General features: G+C 45.5%; 2 protein-coding genes across 5 annotated transcripts in view; both read right to left on the bottom strand.

Moving 5' to 3' along the window:
* The window catches only part of LOC101747452 (serine/arginine repetitive matrix protein 2-like), a 500571-nt gene that overhangs the window by 179442 nt on the left and 297659 nt on the right, over positions 1-23470 (bottom strand). The window lies entirely within an intron of this gene.
* Positions 1-23470, bottom strand: part of DNAH1 (dynein axonemal heavy chain 1) — a 69808-nt gene that overhangs the window by 41629 nt on the left and 4709 nt on the right. For 3 of the 4 annotated variants that reach the window (XM_040646516.2, XM_040646519.2, XM_040646518.2), the window contains exons 5-25: positions 21319-21493; positions 20185-20332; positions 18366-18498; positions 17671-17841; positions 16910-17159; positions 15509-15669; positions 14498-14709; positions 13184-13482; positions 12578-12728; positions 11860-12053; positions 10549-10774; positions 10146-10265; positions 9424-9506; positions 8221-8362; positions 7607-7762; positions 6492-6690; positions 4866-5119; positions 3799-4011; positions 2477-2641; positions 1689-1810; positions 1047-1152 (exon numbers count right to left, since the gene is read on the bottom strand). In XM_040646516.2, coding sequence (XP_040502450.1) covers positions 1047-1152; positions 1689-1810; positions 2477-2641; positions 3799-4011; positions 4866-5119; positions 6492-6690; positions 7607-7762; positions 8221-8362; positions 9424-9506; positions 10146-10265; positions 10549-10774; positions 11860-12053; positions 12578-12728; positions 13184-13482; positions 14498-14709; positions 15509-15669; positions 16910-17159; positions 17671-17841; positions 18366-18498; positions 20185-20332; positions 21319-21493 — 3680 coding nt within the window. The remainder of the gene's footprint in view (positions 1-1046; positions 1153-1688; positions 1811-2476; positions 2642-3798; positions 4012-4865; positions 5120-6491; positions 6691-7606; positions 7763-8220; positions 8363-9423; positions 9507-10145; positions 10266-10548; positions 10775-11859; positions 12054-12577; positions 12729-13183; positions 13483-14497; positions 14710-15508; positions 15670-16909; positions 17160-17670; positions 17842-18365; positions 18499-20184; positions 20333-21318; positions 21494-23470) is intronic. The other variant, XM_040646517.2, reaches the window with a different exon arrangement.

Raw genomic sequence — 23470 nt, 5'->3', positions numbered from 1 at the left:
AAAAGTAAAATCTTAACAGTTTCTCTGCTGCCCCAGCAAATCACTGGCAGCCCCCTTATTTATTCCAATGGCTTTGCATCAGGTTTCCAGTTCAATTTCCTTTCTATTTTCCCAAGCTAATGACTAGGAGATTGGTTTCCATGTCTGAGCATTGCAGTGGTGTGAACTGTGTCTAGCCCTGGAGTCTGAAGTCAATTAGGAATAATAAAGAGGGAAATAGCAAGGTTAACCCCACCCAGCTCCTAAATCAGGATGAAAGCAGGAACTTGGTTCAGTTTAAGCTTGTTTACTCCCTCCTGAGGCAGTCTGTAATTGGGGATTCCACCCTCACCAGGTATCTGTGAGTAGAGAGCTACATCTGAGCTATTTAGCAATTAGGCTACTGGACAAGATGATCTAGCGAAAGATGTCACCGTCTGCGGGAGCAAAGATCCAACACAAATCCAAACACAAATCATTTTGTTATTCTATTTCTCCCGGCCTCCATGGTGAGACAGACAGGTATTTCCAGGAGGAGTGTCCGCTCCTCCTTAGTTGGTCATCTAAGAAACCTTCCAGCAAGCTGTCTTTTGCAGATCCCTGTTGACTAAAAGGTAATCACATGTGTCCAGTTCACAGGCACACGTCTGGCTCTGAAATGTCTAAAGTGAGGTTGCTTGAATCTCAACTCCAGGGCACAGTTAAGTGTGGAGAACTATTCTGCTTCCATGCAGCATGCTGGAGATGTGTTTTTATGCTTTGCACACTGGGAGTCTTATGTACCCCACCCTCTTTTCTTAATGCTGTTCAGAAAAGGGCAGAATCAGCTCAAGTCTTTTACCCCACACGGAAGAGAGAAGCTGCCTGAAAGAACCAACCTGTCATGCTCTCCTGGTGGCAGAGTTTGCATCTTGCAGTGCCGACAGTTACAAGAGGTTTACAGGAGATACATTCCCATACAGCAGAATATCAAAACTCCCCCAGGTCTCAGAACGCCCCTAAGTTCCCATGACATCAGCTCCCCAGAGGTGGGCCAACCCTCCAAGTGCTTGCTTTGCTTTGCTTACCCGTGCAATGTTCTCAAAGCATTTCCGAAGGTGAGGCTGTACAGCAGTGGGGTCTTTTGTCTGGGACAGTATTTCCAGCAGCTCATCATCAGAAAGGAAGTAGAACCTGAAAACAAAGGTTGAGCTCTGAGAGGAGGTTCTCTTTAACACAGCATCATGGACGGAGTCCTGGCAAGATGAGGAACAAGCCCCATTTTTGACTGCTCATCAATCTCTTTGCGTTTGTGCAGAAGTATCAGCCATGGTCGAGCCATCTACCTCTCTCTAACTCTTTGTTAACCAATGAAAAGCAGCTTTCAAACAACAGCAGTATTCCTTCAGGAATAAGGGACAGTTACATGTAGGTTATTTTGCTTCATGTCATCCCTGATAGCCAAATCACAACTGAAAGGCACAGATATGCACGATACAACCAGACCACCCTTAGCTTACAACTCTTGTGCCTGCCTGTATTCTCCCCATCAGATGGCAGCATTGAAAGGCACAGCCTTTCCTGATGTTTGCACTCTTATGACAATACCATAAGCTTAGATTTTTTTCTGCTGCGCTCTTTCTTGGCACAGTTAACTGGAGTGAACCACCACTCCTTTCATATGTTCTGAACCAGACACTGTGATCCAGCCCACTGAAATCTGAGGTTACCTGGGAAAAGCACCTCTCTTGGTCTCCAGGTATTCACTCAGCCCTTTCTGCACAAGCTCCAGTAATCTGTTACATTTCTGCAGGTTTTCTAGCAGTGCAGGATCAGGGCACAAAGACATCACCTATAGGCAGAGCAGGGACACAGGAAACATCAGTATTTGGAGCATGTGGGCATAAGGCACTGGAGATAATTGAGCTGCCCAGTAGATAGGATCAAAATGATTCATTCACAGGAGAGCTTTCACAAGGACCTGGGAGAGGTGTGAGCCTTGTGGGCAAGGAGGGGAAATAGCACTTATGAATATTCCTCTAAATACTAACAATTGTAATAAGGAAGACAAGTGGCGATGGAGTGCTGGGAAGTGGAAAATAGAGGAGTGCAGAGCACTTGCATTGGGACACAGAAACCAGGCAAGGGCAAGAGAAGAGCCAAGCAATGGCCCTAAACAATCTTACAGATCCAGCCTTGAGGAAGAATCAAGGGAGGTATCTTGTGGTTCGAGTTTAAGCTGGTTACAAGAGTTGTTGGAGGTACAGACACCATGTGCTAGGGAAGACTCAATGAGAGACAACAGACTGACGCAAGACATCACAGAGAATGACACTGTGGACTTAGACAGCAGAAGGAAAGGTCGTGGTCCAAGAGAAGAAATCCAACACACTGATCTGGGCAAGGTCGTACTGTTTATACAGCACTGATCGTGCCCAGACCATTGCAAAAGCAATGACTCTTGTGTGATACAGCTCCAAGGAATGTGGGATAACTGCGCTTTTATCAAGGCACTCACCTCAGGATTTTCATTAGCGTTCTTCATGATGATCCTCCAGTCTGTATCCACCACCTGAAAGCGCTCACTTTCCACTGGCAGCTGCCTTTTGATGTCTTCTGACCTAAAGATGGGCTCCAGGTAGAGCCAAGAGCACTGGCAGTTCAACCATTCCTCTAGGACATCCTAGTGGGAAAGACAGGACACCACTCCACGTAGATCTTCAAACAATCTTCTCCGAATTAAGAGAATGAGTGAAAAGCCAATCCATTAAGTTAGACATCACAGAGTCAACCCTGTTTGACATGCATTTGCAGGAGCAAGAATTAGATGGGAAGAACACCCTCTTCCTCCATTTTCAGGAATGGAAGACTGGAAGGTATGGGGAGCCTACCCAACCCCACACAGCAGTGTGGGACTGCCTTTCTGCCTGCCAGAGGAAACCAGCCTTGGTTACAGGAAGCAGTCTTCTACCATTCCCTGCACACATGCAGTCACTTGACCTAGCAAGAAGTGAGGTTTCCTCATAATGCAGACAGCTGTGTTTGCCATACCCCATCATACCCATCAGCTAACCCTGCTAAGCCACTTCCCAGGAGAGGATTCATGGGCCTTTACAGACAGGAATGAATGAAATCTAAAGAAGTAGGAAAGGCAGGGTGAAAACAAAATGTCACAGTCAAAACCACACAGTAAATAACTGCATTTCCCCATGTCACCTTCTGCCTTAGGGCTTACAGTAGCATTGCTGTAGCCTTATGAGGCAAGATCAGCTCTCTAGCAGCCTATGGCCCAAGCACACCCAGATGGTAAGCACCAATAAACAGGCAATGATGAATAACAGGTAACAATGCTGCTGTAAATCAAACAGAGTTTTCCAGCAAAACAGTTGTACAGAATTTTTTCCCCTGCAACAAAATGCTGTTCTGCTGGTAGAGTCCTGCTGTGTCCTGCACATTCAGGCTCAGGTCTGACACAGAAGTGTGTTATCCTACTCTGATATGTGAATGCTTTTGTGTGGACAGCACTCAGGCTTTAGTTTGACGTGATTAGCACAGGGCCTGTAAAGAAGCTGTAAGGTCCACTTGGTGTAACGTTATTAGAGATGCCACCAAAAAGCATTGTCAAAGGTAGCAAAAGGGCCGAAATTTCATCACTTCTGTTTGCAGAATAAGGCACCGAGTTTGTCTTATTTATTAGAACCAGACAGATTTAACCAGGCTTCTTCCTCCCAAGAAATTATCCTCTTGACAGTTGTGTACCCACCTACAGTGTCCATGTTAAGGCATGGCAGCACAGGCTAGATGCTGGCCTTCAGATATATGTAACTAAGACACTAGTACCTGAGTCATCCTCAGCTTGTTTTCCCATGTGTTCATTCTGTCCTCAAAGTGTTTCTTGAACGGTGAGAAGGACATGCTCTGAGTCATGACAATATGATCATCTAGGAGTTGAGAAGCTTCATCAGTGTCTTTCAGAATGAAGGTACCCGTGTCTTTGTAAAGCGAAACAGTAAAAGAAACAGAGCTCCATTCACTCTCCATCTTGTTGAGTGCCTGGAACAGAGAGACAAGCAATTTAATTCTCAGATACAACCTCTGCAATGGTTATTGCACCTCCCACATCTCTCTTAATGCCTGTTGATGGATTTTTGCCCTTGGATTCCACTGAAAACTGCAGCTGTGTATTTAATGCATCCATTTGTCCACGGACTCAACACCTTGATACTGTCCTAAAAGGACATCTGGAGGGGAGAAGGCAGTTTCAGAACCCAGTGCACCACTGATACTACTTGGATGCACAGAGGATGCCAGTAGAGTTTCTATTAACGATAATGGCTACGATGGCTCTGTAGAAGGGGTAGCTATCCGCTGGGAGCTCACCTGAGATTTCAGAGAACAAAAGCTGCCATACAGTAATGATTTTCAATTAAGACCACCTCAGATCACATCAGAACTAATCAACTGAAACTGAAAGACCATCCAGCCTATAAATCTCCAGAGCCAGCAAATCCTCCTTGCACATATCCACCACATAAAAGGATTTGCCAGCTCCATTTTTAGTCACAGCTAATCTTCCTGACGTGATTTTTGACGGGGAGAATGCTGTCAATTGAATTATTTTAACAGTTACCAATCTCACGCTGAGGTGAGGGAACCAACCAGTGGATCAACATAACCATCAGGTAGAGCTGTTATGCTGCAGCTGTAGGTTCCTTGCAAGGCAAAATAACTTCCAATGCATTAAATTCAATCAGGTGGCCGTTGCTCCCATCCCTAAGGGACTTCTGAGATGTGCTGCAGAACATGCATAATGCTCTGGAAGCACATGAATGCCACCCATGGCAACGAATGGCTGCCCAAAAGAAGCATCCCTAAAAACAACCAGACACAAACCCCTCTCTCCTCACATTCTCAATAGCGTATTCCTTGCCAGCTATCTCAGCTACTTTGGTAATACTCTCAATGTGGTCCTGCAGGTTCATATCCAAACAGCGACGAAGGGTCAGATCGGATTCTAGCTTGATGTCCATGTTAATATCTTCTGACAGCATCTCCCAGTGCCTCCTTCCCATCCCGGGATTGTTCAGCCCTTGGATTAAGGGGACATATAGTCTGAACTCTTCAATCTTGTCTCGGAACTCCATTGCCACACCCTGGCATGCTTTCAGGAAGAGAATCAGAAAAACATGAGCAATAACAGCACGTGAGGAAGTTGCCTTAATTTCCTCCAAGAAGTTACCTAAAGCCTGATGTGCTCATAGGCATGGGTTATGGGGAAAAGCAGCAGGAGAAAAAAGCAATAGTAAATGCAGGCTTGAAGATTCTCTCTATGCTGCTGCTGAGCAAGGATACAAGTCTGCTCCCAGAGGCCTATTAGCCTCACAAGTGCTAGAAGCAAGGTCCGTGCTAAGCAGAAGTGTGCCTTAGCCCAGAGCTCACTGTAAGATTCCCTTCTGAGGTCTGAATACTGCACGCTGCGTGGAAGTGCTGTGTAGTCACAGCAAGGATGTGAGCACCCCACAACCCCTGCTAGTGGTATGCAAAGGCAAGGAGACTCAAGGCCAAAGCACACATTGTACCAGGTGGAAGGGAATATTGCCAGGAATACGAGCAGGTATTCTTAGTATTTCTGTTTACCATAATGATTCATAGTTACTCACGCATCCACTCATCACCTCCTCCATTGGGGCTGATTCATGGCATTGTTTAAGAGAGAGCTCAAGTTAAAAAGGATGAATCAAAAATTTCCCACCGCAGAGCATGTTTCAATCTAAGCCATCTGGTAGGAGATTTTAGAATTAGCTCCAAAGGATGACCAATGGGCCTCACAGCATCAAGGAATGGGAAGTTAAGCTGTGACTGAAGACCCAATTCCACTTTTACTGGGGGTCATGATAAAAAGACCTCCACATGAATTGCAAGGGCTGGATGAGATCATTTAAATTTCGTATACGTTTGATAGGAAGAAGAACAACTATTGTGTTCTACAGATTATTGCCAGACTTTGCAATTATTATTTTTAGTAAGATCTTCTATGGCTTTTCATTAATTGGCCCATGGGGGAAAATAAGAATGGCCAAAGAACAGCACCCAGCTTCAAGTTCCTTTCCTGCCTGACCTAAGGAAAGGTTTAAACTCACAGGCCTCTGGTGATTAGCCACTAGGCTACATATCAATTCTTTATGAGTAATTAAATAATAGTTAGTAATTTGTACAGAATGAAACAGACTGCAACATAAGAGGATAGCTCTTATCTCAGTGCTGTCTTGAGAATTAGGTATAAAAGTAATTCGGAGGTTAGTTGTTTCCATGCCAAACTAGTACTTCAAGCAGCAAAACTAGCATCTAGATGTGAATCATCATACTTCCAGGAAAACAAAAAGAGAGGAAAAACCTTACTAGCGGTTTCTCAGCTGGCTCTAATATACACCACACATTCATGTGACATCCTCGCAATCTCTGTTCTGAGCACGCTGTGATGTTCTCCATATCAATACATGCACCATCACCCTTTCCCCAGACTGTATAGCTACCTGGTGAGTTTTTGAACTGCCTCACACACTTCTGCATTGTCTTAAAAGAGTCATTGACATTCTTTTCTAGCTGCTCAGCATCAATTTCAATGAGAGGACCATCCATCCAGCTCTTACACCAGTTCAGCCAGTCTGACACTGTAGTCCAGAGATCACAATATGGCTGGAAGTCCTTCACCATCCTGGATAGCTTCTTGTACTTTGGAAAGAAAGAAAAAGGAAGTATGTCAAAAGGCTAAAAAGGACACGATTCCTTTTTTGAACCTCAAGCAAGCAATGAGGAAACTACTACTTCCAAGAGGATGCAGACTGTCTTCTCAGGGGACCACAACATAGATTCCAACAAAGAGCAATTGGCAAAGCTGGGCATTACATGGTCAGGCTGCAGCACATCTGGCATAGAAAGCACTCTCTCCACTTGCCTTACAAATGCTCTGTTGTGAATGAAGAGGCTTTGAAGGGCAGGCCATGTACACTAGGAAGAAGCACACAGTGCACTTCATAGTGAACACATTGGAATTTGGGTCCTTACACTGAAATAATCACAGACTAAGAAATAGGAAAGGCTCACATAAGCTTCACTTCTGCTCTGGAGCCAGACTGGGCTGGATGTGGGTGATAATGACGCACTGACAGCTGAACAGCCCCAGGCAAAAATGAGTGTTTGTAGCTATATAAACTGTTGCCTTAGGAGAACATGTCACCATCTGAGCCCTGCCACCACGGCACACCAATATGCAACCGCTGCCATTTACATCTACACAACTGCAGTAACTGCCTTACAGAAATCAGCACACGTTATCTGCTGCATCAAGACCTACCCCTCTGACTCCTCAACATCACTCAAGTCTGAGGACATACACCCAAAATCTCTTGTAGAAGGGGCAATATCAGGCACACGAACATTCATCTGGGACCAGCTCTCCTTCAGCACAGAGTGATAGAGCAGCATGTCCACTCTACGGGACTAAGGAGTGTCTCTAATCAGCATCAGAAAACCCAAAAGAGCAGGAAAGATTTCTTCTGGAAGAACTGTGACTTATTACTTGCTCTACCTACCACCCAGAAGGCCCAACAAAGGTTAGGGTTCTGTAGGTATAGGAAATAACACTTACATTAGTAATTTTCATCCCAAAGATTTTTTCCCGGTTGTTGTACAGAATGGCCAAATTCTGAAGCTCCTTCAGCTGTTTCCCAACCAGCCTTGCTTCATTAGCCAAAGTATGAGCTTGTCTGATGTCCACCTGGACAGAAAATTCACCTACAGTCAGCTGGAAGAGAAAAGGCAGGCATGAGGTGGGGCTGAGAACCTGAGTGCTGCTTCTGGAAGTCTCAGCTTCCTGGTGTGCTCGTTACATTCAAAGCACAGATTCTGCCAAAACTCTGCTATTGTTTCAGGGTCTTCCATGCAAGGTGAGTTCCCTGACTTCTGTTACTTCCTCCTTGATGGCAGCACACAATGGAAGGTGCTTTGTAGGGAACTGAGTACATAAGAAAGAAGCACGTGTGATGCCCAAGAATTAGAATATTGTATCTTGATTTTTCACCTGGAAGAACGTTGTATTAAAAAAAGAAAATAAACTCCTAATTGAAAGCGAAAGCCCAACTCCAATAAAAAGCAGAGGTTCTAAAACCACTTATATCTCATCTGAAGTTTTCCATGAATAACCACAAGATGTTTGAAGCCTCCCCCTCCTCCGGGTGGTTTATTGTTACAGGAGCTCAATACCTTCATGTCCTCCAGCTTCTCTTCAAATATGTTGTGATCCGTTACTTGGATTTCACGGAACCTTTCTTCATCCTGCACATGCTGGAGCTGAATAGCCTCAGTCTGCATAGCTATTTTCAGGGGCCAGTAACTTGCAGCCCACCTGCACTCACATGATGTCATGAGAAAAAGAAAGAGAGAGGCCTTCTGAGCATACGTTTGAAATGCTGAAAAGAACACAATGAGAAAGCAAACTCCAACCAAACAGAAAAGCTTTACAAAAAACAGAAATTCATGTGGTTTCAACAAAGAAATCTCTCCCAGTTTCTCGTTCATATGTAGCCCTTGTGACTACGCTATTGAATCTGAGAACTCTCAAGAGGTGGAGGGCCTTTTTAAGAGGAACAAATCTAGTAATCTTGCTGAAAAGCCAGAAGATAGCAAAACAACAGTAGGCATCCAGAGGGAATGTGTTTGTGTTCACAAAGAATGGGAAAAAAATGGGCTGAGAGTCTTGGATTTTAGCTTTTCAGGGCTACTGATAAGACCAGTTTCCTATTAAGCAGGGAAGTGAGGGGCCAGGATAACCCAGATAAAGTGAAGCCCTGGCATTTGCAGTTTGCTCCAGGGAGTGTGATGCAGGTATAGGAGAGGCTGTCCAATGTGGCTGCTTATTCTAAGGCACATTTCTTGGTTCCTACATAGCCATTGCCCATTATTATTCCATTTTGACCTGTGATCTTGAGTACAATGCCAGATGCAAGCTCTGCAGCATTATACTCAAGGCCATAGACCTTCCAGGCACCTGGGAACGCAGCCATCACCTACTAGTTCTGCACAGGCCAAGTTTGGCCAGTAGGCCCAACACATCTGTGCTAAGCTGTCCTAGAGTTGAGCTGCTTTTCTGTGGGTTTTTGTTTGGTTTTGCTGTGGGTTGTTAGGTTTTTTCTGCACTACGCAAGGGTCTCCAAAAAAAACAAGATAGAAGAGCTTTAATATGTCTAAACAGGTCAATAGCTACCAGTTTGCCTTGGTCCAGGCCTGAAGGCAGCATGAATCCATGCTTCTCTGTAAGCTCCATTTCAAGAATTCATTGCTCATGTGCTCAGTGCTTAAAAGTTCTGCTGGAGCTTTTGATAGACACATAGACCCCAAAGCACTGAGAGCAGTAATTGCTGCAAAGTGTCCCACTTTGACAGTGGGAGGAATGACACTTGTGCTCACTTGTCACTGAAATCTTCCTCCGTGAGATTGTAAAGGAATTCCTCCAAGACTTTGTAATCTTCCATGACTTCACAAATCAGTTCCTGCACAGGGTGAGAGAAAGAGGCCAAAAAAGACACCTTTAGGACGCACTAATCCCAGCTCTCTGGTGCATACCTCATTTTCATGAGGTGCCTTTGAAGGGCGTTAGTCACACAAGCTTAATGTGATGTAAGGCTGCTTCTCTGTTGTGTGAACAGTAGGAATGAATTTCCAAGCTCTTGTTCCACTAATGATCAAGCCACCATATCCCTCTCTGTTCTACATGAATGAAACGTGCTGGACAGAAATAGAGTGCTTTGGGTTATCCTCCAGGTTGTTCCTTTGGCATGGACAAGTCAGCTTACAGCTTGGTGCATTTGTTTGTCATGCACAACTAGGAGGAGACCTACACAGCAAATTGCTTTGAGGTAACTCAGCACTAAGATGTCCTAATAAGGAATTAGTTAAGCAGTATAAGCACTTGGTAGCAGAAATACTTTATTGAAAACAGCATTAATTTTCAGTGTTTTTAGTGTTACACATTAAAAAATACAATTCTGATAGCTAGGAATCATATGGCCTCGCATACATAGACACACATAAGCAAAAAAAGTGGATTTTTGCTTCTGAGACACCAAACACTGCACAAACAAGTTTTCTCCCCCACTGCCCTCGGTGCCCATAGGGAGGGCATGCCCTACCTCCTGCACAGCCAGCTGCTCAGGGACTGCCCTCATCCACTCCCGCAGCTCAGTCAGCTCCTCAATATTGTTTGGTTCTTCATGTATCCTCAAGCTGACAGCTCTGTATACACCACAGATCTGCAGGACACAGCAAAGAAGACATCACCCCTACAGGTGTGCAGCTTCAGCAATGGGGCTAGCAAACCTCATCTCATTGAGAACCGGAAGCCATAACTATCTGTATTTCAGAGCAATTAGAAGGACCTTCCAGCCTTCCATTAGGTGGAGCTTCTCAAACCACAGACACATTCCTATAAGATGGTAGGAGCTGCCTTTTGGCCATATCACAAACACAACAACTTCAAAAGCAGAGGGACAAGACAAGACACTGGCATGCAATGTATGAAACCAGGTGACTTACATTCTCCACCTTTGAATGGAGGTTTTCAGCCAGTAAGTCCAGCATGGAAGTGGCAAGTGCTTCATACTTCTTGGACAAGTTCTGCTTAACACCTTCTACTCTGACACTGAAGGGGCCAATGACAACAGAAGTAGGTAGAGAGTTGTCCAGGTTCTCCTTTTCAGACAAGTACGTGTTCACTATAGTTGTTACCTCCTGGGCAGGTGGACATTGCTCTTGGTAGTCTCTGCAAGTAAAAGCACCAATTAAAAAACAAAATCACATAGACCTTAAGTTTATCTGAATATCCCTGATATGAAGTTAATATTATGTGTCTGTTAATATTATGTGTCTGTTCACAGCTATTAGAACAGCTCCTGTTTGAATGCATCCAACTTCTGTAGCCACAGACTGAGAGAGGCTGCCAATGCCTTTTAGACCTTACAGCAGAAGGTATGTCTACATAGGGAGTGAGGATTGTATTTATATCACAGTAAAGTACAAGACGACACTGAATTGGTGTGCAGCTGGGGGATGTTACAGGGGAGGATGAGACAGGACAGACACAAACCTACAATGGATTTTAGAGCACAATAGGTGTGTCAAGAGAGGAATATGAGCAAAAAAAAGTACTTCATCTTCAGGAAAGGAATGGAAGAATGCTGGAAGAGGTGTCAAGGCAAAAAGAGGCAGAGCCAAAATTGAAGCACAGGTATAAACAGAGCAAGATTAGAAAATAATATGTTCTGAGAAGACACAGGAACTTGTCACACAGGACTTGTAAACTACTGAATTTGGAATAACAAAAGAAAACAGGACTTCAGACCCACTGTTTGCACTGACTGGAGAAAAGATACCAAAAAAAAGACCATTAAAGTAATTGGAGGCTAAAGGACAGCATAGGTGTAAAGAGGAGTTCTGGCAGTGAAAACAATGAGGCTGAAACAGAAGAAAACATTACTTCCTACAGAATGTTATCAGCCTGAACAGACACTGTTCGAAGGAGGTCAGAGTCAAGCATGCTAATTGGATTTTCAAACAGAATGAGTCATTTTTAGGGCCATTAATATCTCCCATTACACTTACAAGCATGTCAGGAATGTGACTGCTCGCAGAAGCACAAAGAAATTCTCAATGCCATCACCAATTTCCTCTAAAAACATGGACTACTGCGTGTGGCTGAAGGCTGCCTCTGATGGTATGAGCACCAGAGACACATCGCACAGACCTGTGGGCTCAAAGCAGGTCCTGCACTCTCACATACATCCACGCAACAGCTTCAGAAAAGGTTTGCTGTTTGTTTCAAAGGTATGGCTGCAATACAACACTTACTTTAGGAAGTACTGGACATCATTGTTATGGAGCTCTAAGAACTTCTCATATTCCATAGCATAGGCTCGGAGAGGGATCAGTGCCTTCTCAATGGCAGACTGCAGAGCCACACGCATTTCTTCCACTTCTGGCTCATGAAGGTCCACTGAGTCCAGCAAGGGTGTGCCTGTGACAGGTATGTTCTCCAACACGTACTGCAAGAGGAAGGATGGAGCACTTTCAGGACTAGCACAGCTAATCACGGCCCCCAAAGAAGAGGTGGCATCTTTGGGAAGTCACTCAGAGCATCCTTCTACAACGCCTCAGGAATTGTTCCATCAGTGCTATGGTACTCCCCAAAGGAGGAGGATCTAGGGAGCTTGGTCTGTTATAATAACTGGGAGAAGGACGCATATGCAAAAGAGACTGGCACCACACTGCTGGTGCTAATTCCTTTATGAATCTACTTTTGCTAGCTGCCATGCATTCAGGGCAATCAGGCTACTCAGGACACGTCTTCATTGAACCTGCTACTCCAAAACAGAAGTTAGCAGAGTAAAGAGATGCACAGCATGGAGAAGTCCTGTTAGAATAGAACTGCATTAACACAGTGCTGTGCCCAAAGTAATTAAACTGGATTGCCCACTACCTACTTCTGCAGCTCTCCCTCAGTACAGGCTTGAGGGTATCTATGCCTAGCTGCAATACAGCTGTATCACTGTTGATGCAGAATAGTTACCTTCTCCAGCTGTGGGACAGCGTGAGTCACCAGGATTCCCTTGTCCAACAGAGAAAGGAGGGACTCCTTAAAACTCTCCTCGGGAGGGCTGAAGTGAACACCACTGCCATCTAGCACAAGATCAATAACAAAGATTGGATTCCTTCGAGGCCTGCAGTGGGAGATGAGGAAGAGCAGGGATGCCTTTTGAGACAACAGTACACAACTATGCAGCAGCAGCACACAACTGGTACTAATACTAAAACAGCAGGAGATGAAAGCAGAGGAGAGGAGGACACCCCCTGTGCAGATCAAAGTAAGAAAAACTGCATTCTGGTGTTACCAGTAAAGACACTGAGACCTCTCATCTGAGAAGGCAGAAGGAAGTGGCAATCATTACAACCGAAGACCCGCAGAAGTCATAACCTTATAGAGCAGCTTTACAGAAGACCTGCAGACACTTTTCAAACCAGTCATGTCAGGTGGAGGAGCAGAGAGAACAGCCCAACCTAAACCCCTCCTGCAGTGCAAAGCTCGCTTGCAAAGACAGTACTTAGAAAGACAGTGGCACTTCACTATTCTGCTCTTTCCACCCTTTGACCTTCTTTTCCTCTCTCTCTTCCTTACCTGTAGGGACTACTGATGAGGTCATCTCCCCATTCCATACCCTCTGAGCAATTCAAGACACCGTGGCAAGCATCCAGCAAAAGCTGGATGAATCTGATCAGTGAGTTCTGCACCAGATAGCGCACTGAGTCCTGCAGGATGAATCTGATGCGCTTCATCAGCTTATGTAGTTTGGACATCTGGTAGACATCCCAGCTGCTCTGCTCCAGGTTGTACCAGCCTTTGCCTGCGTCTCTCAGGCCAGTCTTTACTGCAGTCTTTAGAGTATCGATCCAAGTATCCTTGAGAAAAGCCTGCACCTAGGGCAAAGAAACCAACTGTGTCATCTTCCAAGGGCTGATGAGAAACCAGTATGGTCAGGCCTGCTGGATCTCTCTCTGTGCAAAGTAACAGAGCAGTACTGTTTTAGCTGTGGTGGCTAAACAGTGGCTCTCCACGCACACACATGGCATCTGCCTCACCATACACCTTCACTGACAAGAGACCTACAAAAAGAAAGCCCAATATTAAAAAGCAGGAGAGCTCCGTTCTTTCTTTTTATACAGTCTTCCCCTTTTTGTTCTCTTTTCTATCTAACCGTATCCCTGGAGCTGCCTGTGTCAGGGTCTCTCATAAAAAGTTGTGCAGACAGTATTGATGAGCAAGTAAAGGACACACTGTTGTCTTCTCTTGACAAGTGAGGAGAAAGAGAGAAGTAGCCAAGGGCAGCAGCAGCCTGCAGTGTTTTCTTTTATTAAAATACCACCAAGTGTCACTTTTGCTCCACAGGCAGCTGCTGCTTGTATGCAATAACACAACCCCAGTCACTCAGCTGATGACAGCACTGCCTAGCTGAAGCAGCATGGGACTGGGAAGGACCCATACCTGCCCTCTGCCCCTGATTTACTGCAGAACCATCAGTAAGCTGTGTACTGTGCATGGCCATATCCAGCGTGCAAAGTGCTGTCCTCATTTAGAGAGCGTGAAAATCTTCTGGTGAGAGTTATTACAGAGCTGCAGTTTTTTTTTGTCCTAGTCTATTGGCACTGCAAGCAGAGTAATCTAATTAAGTACATAAAGAACATAGAGTGTAGAAAAGCATTACCCCCATGAGCGCTTCAGGAGAAATCAGAGCTCGTGTGCTTTGCAGCTGAAGGGATAGGGAAAGAAAAACAAAGGGGAAACCTGTAACTGCCAATCGGGACTGCAATCTGCATGAGATAAGGAGGAAGAAAAAGGGGTTCTGCAGTCCTGTGTGGCCACTTGTCTGATGCATGACTGAACTCAAGGACAGCAGTGGCTGATGCTGACTAGAGGCCCTATGGCTCCTCTCACCTGAGTGAAGGTCTGGGTCTGAATCTCTTCAAACTCCTCCAAGCTGACATGCTTGGCTAAGCTTGAGTTAAACAGAGACATTGAGGCTGCCTTGTTGCACTCATCTTGCACCTGTGTAAGGACAAGGACGACTTCTGGCTTGGTCAGAAGCGAGACAAAATTGAAGGCTGCTCGTTGTTTGTCAAAAGGATAGTCTGGGATGCAGATGAGCCCTGGCAACAAACAAAAGAACACATTACTGCCTGCAAGGGCATCTCAGTTTCTGCTATGGGGGAAGAGTACAGCTCTGTTTTAGGGTGCAGTTTGTGAGAAGGACTCTCCCCAGGAAAACTTATCATGTATGCAGTTTCAGTAGATGGCTGGATGAAAGAACGGCTGTCCTGCAGCAGTGACTTTCTGAACACTTCCATAAGGGGCTGAGAGGAATTCCTGGTCCCTGAAGTTCCCAAGGCTTTGGCTCATGACATTTCCTCAATTAAGAACACAGGACTGGCAGAATCTTCTCACTGAAGCTTTAAGACACAGCTGTGTCATCTGTGAGAGGCTACTTGTGAGCCACGTCAAGGTGTTCCAATTTTTGGAGGATTTTAGTGCACAAGATACCCCCTCACTGTAGTCATATCACGCAAGTATGAGAGCCTAAATGAGCCTGAGTTCTTCCATGCCTGAGCTATGCCACAGCAGAGCACAGCAAACAGAAGGAAGTCAGTCCTAGCTTACTGCAGAGTGAAAGACAGATAATTATACCGCCACACGTTTAGTGCCATTAAGGGTGCAGTTACTGCAGCTTAGATGATGGATAATAATGTGTTATAGGAAGGTAACATGAACATGCAAGTACACCCTAAAAAAGAGCTGGCATACTCAAAAGTCTGGTAACATTTCCTCCTGCTGTCCCTTATGAGCACTAATCATCAGTATGAACCTGAGAGTTTCTGCAACAAAGCACAAATCCTATCATAGAGATCTTACAAGCATGCCACATCTGAACTGCCCCACTGTTTCCCATACCTTTCTCTGGTACTTTCCTCTCCTCCTTGTCTGGCAGGGTGACATAAGAAAATATCTGAGGTTTGGAAGTGACTGCTCTGTCAAAGATCATCCTGTTCATAGCGCGCTCATAGTCTAATTTCACTTCTTTCTCCAGACAGCCCATGCAGCCTAGTATTATTCTGTTACAAGACATGGAAACAGTGGTAACCCACAGTGTCAGAACAGAAGCCTGTCTGTAGCTCTACTGCAAAATCCACCCTTCACTCCCTCCCTCTCTCCCATGTTTGCTAGCCCATAAGAGCACTCATAAGACAGCTGTGCAGACACTGGAACAGCCAGCAAAGCTTTCAATCAGACATTTAAGTGAGGACCTCAGACAGGGACTGCAGCCTTCCTAAGTGTCTTTTCAGATCAAAGCAAAATCTCTACTGAGGGCATACAGACTGAGCAGCATTACAGAGAGAAGTGTAAATAACCAAGAAACGAAGCAGCTTGCTTGTAACTCTGGAAGAGCTGGGCTATCTGGGGCATCTTCCCAACTGCCTCCTGCTGAGCATCTCTTGACATGTTCTAGTTTCCTCAGCTAGACCATGCATGTCAGTGCTGAAGCCCTGCTCTGCTTGACCTAGGAAGTCGTCATCTTCCACCTCAGGCAGGCATAGTACTTTTCTCTCTGCCTATATTTCTGCACACAAACAGAGACTAATTACTCACCTGCTCTTCCATTTAGGTTTGCAGAGCATGAAGCCCCTTACACCTTCCTGTCTCTGAGCAGGGCAATAAGTCACAGCTGATTCTCAGCAACACCACTAATGGCTCATGATTCATCAACCCAGGGACTCTTAAAATGCTTCCCTGATATGAACTGCATCTCAGAGAGACACTCGATTACATTCAGGTGGAGATCATCTGTTCTATTTGCTTCACTCCGTGCAGATCTTTTGATTTGTTTATTAGAGCAGTTAACAGGTAGAAGTGTCACCAGCAGACAACAGCCATTTCTCTGGAGACAGATGGTGGTCTGCAGATCAATTCAGAAATGACTGATCTGCACCACTGGAAGCTCAGGGAGACAGCAAGTTCAACCAGGGCGTTTCTGTCCTACTTTCTCCTGCTGAAGGTCACTTAACTGCAGGTGTAATCATGGCACAGTGGATCTGCATGCAAAGTGCATCTCCCTCACCTGGGAGCACTAACAGATCACCCATCCTGCACAGATGCCACTGGGGCTCTCATCCTACTTCTGATGACTCTCTGGGTAAGAGAGTGGTTTGCACATGCTGGAAACCAGGTGAAATCCATGGACTGAGCTGGATGCTCTAGATCTGCCTCAACTGCCACTCATTCCATAAATCTATGAAGTCCTACAGTGTTAATTGGCTAAATGCTGAGACCCAAGACAGGTACTTGATATTTTACCTGTTCTTCTTCAGCTTGGGTGTATGCAGAGCCCACAGCTTCATTTTCTCCAGGCTTGTCTCACTAATGCTATTTAGTCCATCTGTGGGCATGCAGTCCACATACAGGTGATAGAGTAGCAGCATCTGTGTCTTTTTACGTAGGATGTTGGCAGAAACTATTCTCTGTGCAAACACCCGAGGATCTTCAGCCAGAAACAGCAGGTAAATGCGTGGCACCCAGTACTGACATGGCAGCAATGGAGCTCTTCCTGAAAAATGAAAATAAAGTTTACAGAATTCTGCAGGCAACACAAAACTCAGAGTGCTTTGCAATGCTGACAGCAGCTATTTGATGGACAACGTAATTGGGTCAGCTTAATGGAGATCACAGCGAAGGACCAAGTCTGAGGACAGCAAGAAGCAAGGAGCATGAAATTAGCAGCACCTCCAAGCTTTCCAGAAGGTTTGATCTTAATCTGTCCATTACCCCTCAAAATGGTGCTGGCTCAGAAAGACCAACGTTTCACTTGTCATGAAGGCAGAGAAGATGGGAGATAGAAAAAGGTAGAGCTTCCATAGGGAAGCCCTCAAATAGGTTGTGAAAATGAGACATGAAGGTCTCTCCCCTCAAGGTTTTTCAGGACAGGTTAAACAGATACGTGTAAAGAATAATATTGAGAGGATTAAATAACTTCTTGACATCACTCCCATCTCTGCCTAGGACTAGTGTGGGTAATGGACTGGCTTTCAGTATATGTGCCAGTTCCCCAAAAGCCTTACTTTTAACACCTTCTGGAGTTATTCCTCCATTGAGCATGGGTCTCCCTTCTTCATCACGGACCAGCCCATTCTGATCTAACTTATGGACCAAATAGAGCTTCGTCTCCTTGTCATAATCCAGAACACCAACATCAGTCCACCTGTAGGTTAACTTCTGGCTTTTAGGGTCCTCTGAGAAGAGAATCAAGGATTAAAATAGGGTTAGTTTTTTTAGCTATCCTATTAGGATTTTTTAGCCCTTCTCCTGAGGGCTATAGCAAATAGACTTTCCTGATCAGAGTGGGTAAGGCCACAGTGAAATCAATTTATTAGCTTGAATCTCTGTCAATCTCAGATCAGTACCGCGGTGATAACTAAATAACAAACTCAAGTTTCACCACACAGCATTTCAAATTACTTGCACACACCAGAGCCCTCAATCTCCCTCCTCTGAGGGTGTGGTGTTCCCCAGGGCAACTGTACACAGACACACAGCAAGCAGAAGTCAGCCATCTAAAATATGGGAACAGTTAGTCTAGGGCAGGCCATAAAGACCTTTGGTCTCTTGCTCTGACTGCTTGAACCTGATCAGTACATGCCATTGCTTTTCTGCTGTTCAGAGCTGCATTCATCAGAATCTACACACTCCCTTCTGCTGAATGGGCCCGTAATTGTTAGTGATGCACCACCTGAGCAGTAACTCATACAGGCTTTACCGTGCCCCAGTACATCATCTGTAGGTAGAAGTGCTTTCCCAGGCACTGGCTTTCTGTCATGAGATCCTGGCTCCAGTCCTAGAGAGATCCACTCTTCTGGAGTTCGACAGTCATACTCTTCATTGTCAAAGATCTGAAAAGCCACAACATGAGTGCAATAAAGTCTAGCTTGGTGGTACAAAGTTTAATAAAAGAAAAATTAGCATGCAGAACAGAACATCTCGAGCTGGAAGGGACCCACAAGGACCAGCAAATCCGACTCCTGGCTCCACAGAAGACCACCCAAAATTCAAAACCTACATATGAAAGTGTTGTGTTGAACTCAGGCACGTTGGGGCCATGACCACTCTTGCCCTGAGGAGCCTGTTCCAAGTGCCCTATCACCCTGTCAGCAAAGACTCTTCTCACAATATCCAATCTACACTTTCCCTGATGCAGCTGCATCTTGTTCCCTCAGCTTGATCACTGGTCACTACAGAGCAGAGATCAGTGCCTGCTCCTCTGCTCCTCTCATGAAGAAGCTGCAGAAGTCTGTAGTACCTCAACACAATTAATTTGGCAATTCAGGTGCCAAAGCTGTGCTGATATTTGATCAACAGCCTTCTCCCAAACAGCAATATCTGCACCTCTAGTTCTCTCCAAGGGAGAGACCTGCACAAAGATTCTGCTGACTACTGCATTCAGAAACATGCAACAACCCCTTCCCTCTGGACAACACAAATGACAGCATGGAACATCCTCAAGGACTATTAGTTCTAACAGAAGTTGTGGGCACCCTGCAAAAAATGCTCACCATCATGGGGATATCCTTCAGGGCCCAATACTTTAAAGCATGGGTACCCAACCTTTTGGCTTGTGTGGGCCATACTGAGTGAAGAGGAGCTGTCTTGGGCTATACATACATACATAATGCCTCCTGTTTATTTCCATGGAAATGACAGCAGATACCAAAAGCACACTATTTGATAGAGCAAATTCTCAGCTACAAAGCAGTATTTTTCAACAGTGCCACCATTAACTCTGCATTTTTTGCCAGCAATGAACAAGAGCCTGCACACTGTACTTGTAAGAATCTGTACCAGCAGAGGTGACCCACTGCTATCACGCACAAACCACCACCTCACTGTGCTCACATCTGCTGTTTGGCTTCCATAAACGCTGAGCCAGTGTTAGTAAATGCCAATGGGTGCCATTTTTTTCCCACATAGAGGAATTCAGTGACACACCTTTGTTCCATACACACTTCCATGTCAGATGCCAACCTGTCAGACTGCCCCTCTGCTGCCATCTGTCATACAGCGTGTCATGGAATACAGGTGGGAAGGTTTAATCTCTACTGTCATCCCACCAACACCTGCCTCAGACATCATGGGCCAACAGTATAAAGCAAAAGGCATTACTTTTGGAGCAGCCTTAGTAACATGTATAAATAACATAGTTAACATATAGAAAGTAACAAAACTTATGCTGCTACTTATTTGCAGGGCAGGGGGTGGCCACAGTGTGAGCTGTGGGGGCTGCATGCAGCCTGCAGGTCAGACACATCTGCTCTAAAGCACTGTACTGCCAAATCAGTGGCAGCTCAGTGTTCTCAGAAACATCACAGGATCATAGAATGGCCTGGGTTCAAAAGGACCACAATGCTCATCCAGTTCCAACCCCCTGCTATGTGCAGGGTCACCAACCACCAGCCTAGGCTGCCCAGAGCCACATCCAGCCTGGCCTTGAATGCCTCCAGGGATGGGGCATCCACAGCCTCCTTGGGCAACCTGTTACATCCTGTGGCATAAGCAAGGAGACACCAAATGTACTCTCCTACCTTTAGTGGGAGATGGATGGGATATTTCTTCTCCTCAATAGCTGACTCGCTGTCAGGATCGTAGTGCCTTTGTGTCAGCTGATTGGAGTCTATCCCCTCACTGGCTAAGAGCTGAGTGATATCCAAGCTGAGATACAGCTGTCTTCTCCTGTTGGGAATTGGATAGGGGAAATGACCATTTAACATGGCCAGAAGGGCTTTCATACCCAGAACCCTGCACACCCTCACACCAGGATGTTGCAGGGATCCCAGAAGGCACAAGAGATCATCAGAGCTTTAAAATCTAACAATCCAACACAAGAGAGCAGGATTGCAGGAGCCTCCATTGCCAGCCTGCTCCTATTGCCAACAGTAACTTACCTGAGTTAGCTGTGTGCACTGAGCTAAGGTGACATGGAAAAGCACCTGGTTTCAATCCAAAGCAGCTGCAGACATTAGTGGGATGTCAGGAGAGATTGAACCTTCCCACCTGTATTCCACGACATGCTGTTGTCGTGTGACAAATGGCTGCAGAGGAGCAGCATGACAGAATGGCATCTGACATGGAAAGGTGTATGAAGCAGAAGTGTGCAACTGAATGCCTCCACGTGGAAAAAATGGCACCCTTAGACATTCATTGACACTTGCTGAATGTTTATGGAGGCCAAATAGTGGATGTCAGCACAGCAAGTCAGTGGATGGTGCATTTCAGCAGTGCTGACAGCAATGTGAAATACAAGCCATGTTCCAGACAGCCACGCAGACTGCTGTAAGCACAGCAATGTAGGCTCTTATTCTGTCCTGGCAAAAATGCATAGGTAACAGTGGTCACCATGTTGAAAAATACTGCTTTATAGCTGAGAATTTGCTCTATCAGAGTATTTGCTCAAATACAATGGCTGTGGGCACAGAAATAAAGGAAAAAAAGCTGCTTACATTCAGAAGGCATGAGGTACACAGGGATCTCCAGCAAGATCCCCTCACTTCCACTGCCAACCCTTAAAGGGGGTCTGGGAAGGGGTGGATCCTGGCTCCACCCATTCCTGCCACTCAGGTACATTGCATGCACCTGAGCTCCCCTGGCTTGGCCCTGCCTTCCCACCAGGTGCTCCATCACTGCTTCAAGCTGTGACTTAGCATTTCTGCTACACTCACCTCTCTATTTCGATACTCCGAGGGCACTGCCCTGGGAGTGTTTGGAAGGCAATCTGCACTTTGGGCTTAAAGGACTGCTCAGGGAAGTCTGACTCGATGAGGTGCTCAGTGGTTGGTCCAATCACTTGTGCATCCAGGACACTCGCAGGATTCTCAGGCATCTTGAAAGTGGTGACTGAGAGACAGAAACAAATGGCTGAAAGCACCAGACATCACTCCACACCCACACACATGGCATAGAAGAAGTCTCCATTGAGAGTGACTGGACTGAGCTTTATTAGCATGTGGGGTACTGACCTGGCTGGGAGGAACTCACTTCCATCCCCAGCTTTGATACACACTGCCAATATGATCACAGGCAGGTTTCTGTCTCTAGTGCATGGTTCCCCCATCCTCAGAAAGGGGTGGGATTCCCCTGCTTCCCCAAGCTGCTCAGAGAGAGATTCAGTGGCAACCTGGAGGAACTCAGAAGAGATGGTGATGAAGGGCTTGTGACCAGTGCAGGAGAGAACAAGCTGCTCAGGCCATCTTCACATGCTAAGGTCCCTCCTCACACCTTACCCGGGACAAACCTCTCCCCAGCTACTGCTCAAACACACCTCCCATTCACATCACTCCCATTCACATCAGCAGTGGTTTGAGATCAAAACAGAGTTGACCACTTAGCAGCCTCACAATTTGGCCCAAAGTTTTCAATGGAAACGTGCACAAAGCAAGGAGTATGTATTTCCAAGAATTGCCTGAAATTAAACCATGTCATTTGCTCCATAAATAAACTAAATTGTTTACATTGCTAAACAAGCTGCAAATAATAGAACAGCAGCAAAGTGGGAATTTGAAGCTTAACCTATATTAAGTAATTGCATGCAAGCTCTAAAAAACACTATTCCCTAGACAGAGCTAAGCATAGAACCAAAAATAGATCTTGGTGCAATGAAAGCTCTTCATCTGATGATTCCTCATTGATGTTTGTAAACACTTGACCATGGAGAAGCTTCAGGTTCTGGCTCACAAGCCAGTGTTGTGGATGTCAAGCCCTGGTGCCAGGCTTTCACCCTGCTAAGTGTGCTTCTGCCTGCATTGGGGTGAGCCTCAAAGTCAAAGCAATTGTGTACAGCAGCCAACAGTGCTGAAGCCAGACATTTCAGGGTGGTCAGGTACAGAGAGGGCCCTTTATTGCAGCCACTGTGCCTTTCTTATGCAGCCCCAACATGACCCTTGTAGCTGTGCATTGTCTGCTCACCGATAGAGGAGACAGCCACTGAACCAACCCCCTTCTCTATTCCATTCTCTTAGGAAGGACTCCTTAAACAGAATAAATGGGATCCTAACGTTTGCACAGCCTATACCAATACTCAAGCTTATGATAATTTTGAGGAGCCCCTAAAATGTTTACTACAGTTCCTTTAACCTCACACACACATCTCTCGCTTGGGGTCCATACAGAATGGCCCTGATTTATACTTATTGCCAGGGAGCACAGCTGTTCCAATTTTGTCACTCCATTGTTGCAAACTCCATGGCACCATCCATTATAGCACTTTGTGCATTATCAACTATTTATGTCAATACTTAGTGTTTCATTTGCATCACATTTCCAGCTTTATAGCTTCTTCCCCCTCGAAGAAGCAGCAGATCATAAATAGAGATGTCTCCACTTGTTAGGGATGAGTCTGTCTTGTCAAGACTTGAGGATGCAATCATTTGTCCCCACTCATGAAAATAAATGTCATTTCTAAGCACAGGAAGGTAGTATACATATATTTACCATCTTCCACTTACACTAAAATCCCCTCTCATGCACACTTTATCCCCACACTGCCAGCCTATGATCCATCCCCCAGGAGCATTCTAGGGGTAGGGAGAGGGCTGCCAGATCTTCCAGCTTTGCTCTATGCCTATGTTTGTGCACCTATGATACATGCTCTTGTAAGCAGGTGGGACCAGCAGCTCAGCATGCACAAAGAGCCTTTGCAACTAAGAGAGAACAAGGCACTCTGGGACACAGTTGGGTGCAGAATGAATAAGCGAGACAGAACCATGATTTTGGCTATGGGTACCCAGCTCCTGAATACAGCTTTAAAGGGTGGGTCCAATTTCACTGCTCTGTATAGGCAGGGAAAGGGCACTGCTGGCTCCATGCCCAGTGATA

This window comes from Gallus gallus, chromosome 12, assembly GCF_016699485.2.
Source record: "Gallus gallus isolate bGalGal1 chromosome 12, bGalGal1.mat.broiler.GRCg7b, whole genome shotgun sequence".
Classification (NCBI taxonomy): domain Eukaryota; kingdom Metazoa; phylum Chordata; class Aves; order Galliformes; family Phasianidae; genus Gallus; species Gallus gallus.
This window is presented reverse-complemented; position numbering and strand designations above follow the sequence as displayed.